The 6,010-nt window shown below is 36.5% G+C and overlaps 1 protein-coding gene across 1 annotated transcript in view; it reads right to left on the bottom strand.

Moving 5' to 3' along the window:
* ERBB4 (erb-b2 receptor tyrosine kinase 4) overlaps nt 1–6,010 on the bottom strand; it is a 593,387-nt gene that overhangs the window by 581,064 nt on the left and 6,313 nt on the right. Inside the window, exons 5-6 of the mRNA XM_015831035.1 lie at nt 5,223–5,316; nt 1,251–1,402 (exon numbers count right to left, since the gene is read on the bottom strand). Coding sequence (XP_015686521.1) covers nt 1,251–1,402; nt 5,223–5,316 — 246 coding nt within the window. The remainder of the gene's footprint in view (nt 1–1,250; nt 1,403–5,222; nt 5,317–6,010) is intronic.

Below are 6,010 nucleotides of genomic sequence, written 5' to 3'. Positions count from 1 at the left end.
CTGAAAACACGTTCTATTTCATCATGAATTTCCCGTCCACAAGCCAGGGCATCCATAAATGCTTCTGGAATTATTTCCCTTAAATTCTCTTTTGGATCCTCAGCCAATCCACGGATCCGGATCGCAAACTCCATGTCCCGAAATTGGGCAATCAAAACATCACCCTTAACATTTTCCAAACTTTCCTCTACAAGTTCCACATCATTAATTTTTATCAACACCTTTCTCAGAGCACATTCACATCTCTGCAACATAATTTGGCAAAACTATTCCACAAAGAAGTGTGTGTTCATCATATTATGATCCAAAATAACAGAACCACACCAAATATTCAAGTGACATCACTAGTTCTTGCATTAATTCCTGTACTATGCTGTACATTTGCTTCCTTGTAAATGGCTTACCTAAAAGTTTCACCTTGTTCTGCTAAAACAAAAATCACAACTATTTTCCCTTTGCCAAGATTATCAGAAAAGAAAAGCATGCTCCAGATCCATTCATGATATCAAAACAGACAATCTCTGGAGTTTAAATAAAGTAGTTTTGAAATGATAAAGCACCAGTGGCATGTATAACTAGCATGATCTTTTACCAAATTCACTGTATAGTAAAATACAATTTTATACTTTAAAATGGTACATACTCTTAAGATGCCCTAATTTTGTATAGAAAACAAAATCCTAAGAGCCTTCTGTTCAATTTCATGTGGCATTTGCTCATTTCTTTATTTTCTATCAGCATACCCTGACCACAAGCAACAGAATATAATATATTGAGGAAGCAAACAATTTCTATATATGTGATAGCTTCTTTTTTTAAACCATGCCATGGTATTCTTTTTCATCTAGCCTCTGAAGTATTGCTAAGGAAACACAGGGAAACAGCCTGGAGCTTCACTTCATAGAGAAAGTATATTTATTCTGTTTCCTAACCAGAGACACTTGTGGTTGGTGATGAAATTCCCCATATTTCCACAAGGCATACATGTATGCATTTCTTTACAATATTTAGTGGCCAGTCCACTCTAAAGCAGCTGAGAGGTTTGCATTAAAAACAGAAAATGTAAGATCAGTCTAAGCAAAGACCATGTCAGGACACAAGAAAAGGAACAAGCGCACCACTAGTAAGAGCACTCTATCACACCATTCACAAATCTCTCTAAAGTCATAATCTCCACCCCAACTCAGACCATCAATGCAACGGCAAATGGCTACTTACATGTGTTTCAAAGGAATGGAGACATCACTTACCCGTAAAAAGGAGAGGTCTCTGTTATGTTCAATGCTGGTGATTTCTAGATTGCCCATTACCACTTCACAGTTCTCATAATATTTTCGTAATGTACGATACTGTTGTTCAAGGTCAGACAGAGAGCTCAGTTTGTTCTCAGTGCCAGCACAAACTGTAAAAAAAAAATAAAGGAGAGAATGGGAATAATGAATAAGACCTAATATAGATGCGGCCCCCAAAATTCATGTATTTTAATTTATCTAAAGTTAAATGACTGTTAGTACTCATATAAAAGATATTGCAGCCGGTTAATTTAGGTATATATGAATTAGTTCATGAGTGTTGTGGTTTCCTCATTCTCCTAATTTTTTTTTACTATTCACTGCTATATGCAACATTAAGAACATTATTTGAAACTCCACCAGGGTTGGAAAAGTGAAGCCCTCAGAATAGATGACATGGAATTCTGAACAAAAATGAGAAAAGCATTAATGCTACCATAATAACCACAATAAAAATTCAGGAGTGTGCATATCCTGCAGTGGGTTTGAAAGCAGTTAAAGCAATGCTTTCACTGAACTTATATCAGTGCAGCATGGGCTTGTCATTATAGCAGATACACTTCTGCTCCCAATAGATTTGTTTTGTTTGTCTAAATATATTGTCTAACATAAACAATTAAGAATAATTAAAGAAGATAGGAAAAATGGATTTTGAAATCAGTTACATGAAGGGGAGGTGGAATGAAATCAGTCATTTGCTCACCCCCAAAAGAGGACAAAAAGTGTGAAATTTGACTATTTTACTAAATCAGCTACAGTACTTACTCTCCTCACTCTATTCAATAAGGAGTCTATTCTTATTAGATTGCAAGCATCACTTCCAAATGTTAAAAGCAAACAAGGATACAAAGAAGGCATTTAAAATGTTTTTTATATTACTGTAAAGTCTTAAACACATGTATTCTCACATTATCTCAGGGGTGTGATAAATCAAATGTGATGAGATTAAGCAATTGTGCAAGAGTACTAGAGATTTTTAAAAAATCATTTCCAGAATAATGCTTGGATATCTTAAGATATAGAGATTATTTGCAGCTATGCCAGAAGAGTTGGCTATCAAAATTATGATATCTCTCATTGTTTGAGAAATGCCATTTAATTACTGTACTGTACACTTATTTTCAGAAAAATAGCTTTGTCTTTGTCTTTCTTTTTTTTATGTAGTAATTACTGTGGACATACTATCCTGTGCATAGAACATACAATCCTGGGGAAGTGGGGGGGGTTGTTAATTTCCGGCCCAAAGGGAGCATATTTTGTTCTGGATGGACCAAGAGCACTCTTGCTATCATCAGGTATAAGAGCAAGGAAATTGCAAAGCTGTAATGAAGGTATGTGATAGCAATGGGAGCTAAGCAGATATAAGGGCTGCAAATAAGGGGGGAAAGGTGGTGGGCCCGTTGGATATGTCCCACTTTCAAGTGAAGTGGTAGAGAAGTAGGTGGAAGGAAATTGCTGAAGAGAGGAGCAGGGGGGCTCACAAGGTAAGTCAGGGGCATCTGTGGAGAAGAGGCTGGAAAGAGAAATGCCACACTTGAATTCAAGCACACTGGCAAAGAGATTAGGCAGGCAGATCACTACATAGCCCATCTGTTGGAGGAGGTAGCACAGGAATTGAGGCATAGTAGCTTTGCCTTACTCAACCTACTTGCTTCAATATCTATCACATAGAACAACCTGCAACATTTTGTGATTTCTTCCTACTTTTCAGCACCCTGAAAATCTAAATGGTCTTCCTATAGTATAGACACAATTAAAAAGACATTCAAATAACAGTGTCTTTATGTTCATATAATTATGCTTATGCTGGATAATTAAACCTTTTATAATTTAATGCTGGCCAAGGTTAGCCAACAGCTGCCATTGCAAGAAAAATATCTTTATAGCTTGTGCCTCATCTGCATGAAAATATTTCTATCAGAAATAGCTATGTATGTTCAGAAAATATTAAATATATACTTAGTAAACACGATAAACAGCTTCTTGACTATAGAAAATTTGCAGCAACAAATGGCTAAAGAGAGCCCACATTCACTTTGTTTGCTTCTTTGTTTCTTTACATTTCTGAAAGCTTTCTGTTAAATGATTGGGCATTCTAGTCACATCATATTAGCCTCTATAAGATCTGTTGCTTAAGGAATCAGGTGTTCTACTGAAGATATCCTACCTTCATAAGATTAAATTGATTATGCTTTAACAAATACTCCATTTGTTTAAATCAAAATTAATTCAAGTTCCTTTTTATTACAATATTCCATAAAGCAGAGGTAAAATTACAAATGAAGCACCAAAACCCAGAGTGTTTGTTTCCAGAGTGCATCAAACACAGGAAAGTAGTCCATATATAACCGAAGCATCTTCTTATTAACTCTGTGAATTTAAATTGAATTGAAATGTGAAATCAAATCTAATTTTCAAAGACTAGTTTTTGGAGAGCAGGCCTAAATACACCCCTGGAAGACTTTTAGTCTGGGAAAATGTTAAGTATCCCTATGACAGAACCTAAACATTTGGGAATTATATTGGATTGTAGCCATTCTATATTTCTACAGTAATCAATTTGGTAATCTTTAAGATATTAGGAGAATGTCAGTTTGCTGTTTCTCCCTAAGATCTCCCAGCCTTTTTTGCTAACATCATTGCATATCGCAATTTATTTTTTTTTATCATGGCACCATGACTGGAGCATTCAGAGAAAGTCTGAAAATAACATGGCTGTTAAAATGTTAGAGGGTGCAGAGCATGGCTGGCAGGTAAACATATAGGAGACTCTATTTGTGCAGCTGGGCCTGCAGGGGATCTCAGCTTTGTTGCTTGTGTACCATTCCCTGTATTGTACAATGACATTTCCATCAGGGTTATATGACCTAATTGCTGGGGTATCAGTAGAGTTCCCATATTTAGTGGTGTTGGTTGACTTCAAATGCCTTCTCTCAGTAAGGGGTTTGGAGAGGTCAGAAACCCATGGCAATCACCGGACCAAGTAATGAAGGACCCAACACACATGAGAGGTCAAACACTAAACTCTGTGGGTTTTTTTAGGTCAAACACTAAACTGTATCAAACACTAAACTGTTTGTTTTTGTCTCAGGACAGACACAAAGGACCATCACTTAAGTATGAGCCAACAATATACTGCAGCTGCCAAAAAGGCCAATGCAGTCCTAGGAGGCTGCATTATCACAATGAGAAGTGATAATATAGTTTTATACTACAGTGGTGAGACCACACTTAAAGGCTTGTTATCTGACAGGGCCTCAATAAACAGCAATTTGAATAGAAACTTCCAGTCTTTCAAAGTCCATTCTGCCAGAGACACAATCTGCTTTGTGACTCTTGAGCTTTAAGTTAATGGTGAAGACTACCTGTTCCGTTTTGCACAGGAAAAAGGAATGTTATAACTGAAGGTAAAATTTGTGGAGGCAGGACATTTCTATTTTATGCTTTTTAATCTTTTTAATCTTGCTATTTTTTGTAAGTACTTGGGATTTGGGGGTTATATTATGTTACATTGACATTGTTAGTAGGCCAGAACCTCTGGATATAGATGGGCATACAAGCAAGGTAAACCAAATAAACTATCAAGTATATGTCATAAAAATTGTGACGTTTGAATTGTGGCACTATAAATACTACCTATTTTATTTTATTTTATTTTATTATTTTATTTTATTTTATTTTATTTTATTTTATTTTATTTTAAGCCTTTGTGGATTACAGTTCACTATTATTCACAAGTGTTTATGCTTTATTAAACTGGTTAGTCTTTGACAAGGCTTGTTATTTTTGCTTTAAAAGAGTAACACCCTGAGGCAATCTTTATAGAAATGCAATTAACACAGTTATCCCTCACTGAGTTTCACAAGTAATTGCAAAGGGTTTCCGGAACACAGTTTGACCAAGTCAAGACAGCTTTCCAACTCCACATACTTTGTTGAATTATCCTTGACACACTAAAACTGCAATTTTCTTTTTCAATTCTTGGAGCTGTGTTCTGGGTATCTCTGGGTGAGAGACTGTAACCCTATTCAAATAAAAAAAATTAAAAAGAAGCCATAGTTAACAGGATTTCAGAAAATTATATATATATATATATATATATATATATATATATATATATATATATATATATATATATATATATATATATATATATATTTCGTAGATTTTCACGGATACAGGTATGCAGGTCTTGGTGTATTCGGGTCTTTTCCCGTGTAAGATTGAGAGTATCTTGGCGACGTTTCGACGAGGTCCCACTCGTCATCTTCAGGCTGGAGTCTTTGGCTTCAGGCTGGAGTCTTCGGCTTCTGTGCGAGCAAAGTGTGATCGGAGCTGCCGTCTCTCTATAAATACTGGTGGGGGTGGGTGGAGTGCTGGCTTAGTTGCTGTAGGTGGATTGGTTGGCTGTGTGGGAGACATTGTTTGTGGAATGTTTGGCTGTTTCGTAACATCCTGAGTAGTTGAGGTGCTGACTGTGTGACCATTAGTCTTTTGTGTTATAACAACCTGGGTAATAGGTTGTGTGATTACATCCTGAGATCTAGTGTAGTGATATCCTGAGTTTTGTGTTGCAACATCCTGGGTGGTTGGCTGTGTTGTAACATCCTGAGCTTTAGCGTTGTAACCTCCTGAGTTCTGTGATGTGATGTCCAGAGCAGAAGGCTGTGATGTAGCATACCGGGCTTTGGTTTGGCTCCGAGTTTGCGGTCTAGCTC

Source organism: Protobothrops mucrosquamatus, unplaced genomic scaffold (genome assembly GCF_001527695.2).
Source record: "Protobothrops mucrosquamatus isolate PMUCROS unplaced genomic scaffold, P.Mucros_1.0 scaffold_253, whole genome shotgun sequence".
NCBI classification, from domain to species: domain Eukaryota; kingdom Metazoa; phylum Chordata; class Lepidosauria; order Squamata; family Viperidae; genus Protobothrops; species Protobothrops mucrosquamatus.
This window is presented reverse-complemented; position numbering and strand designations above follow the sequence as displayed.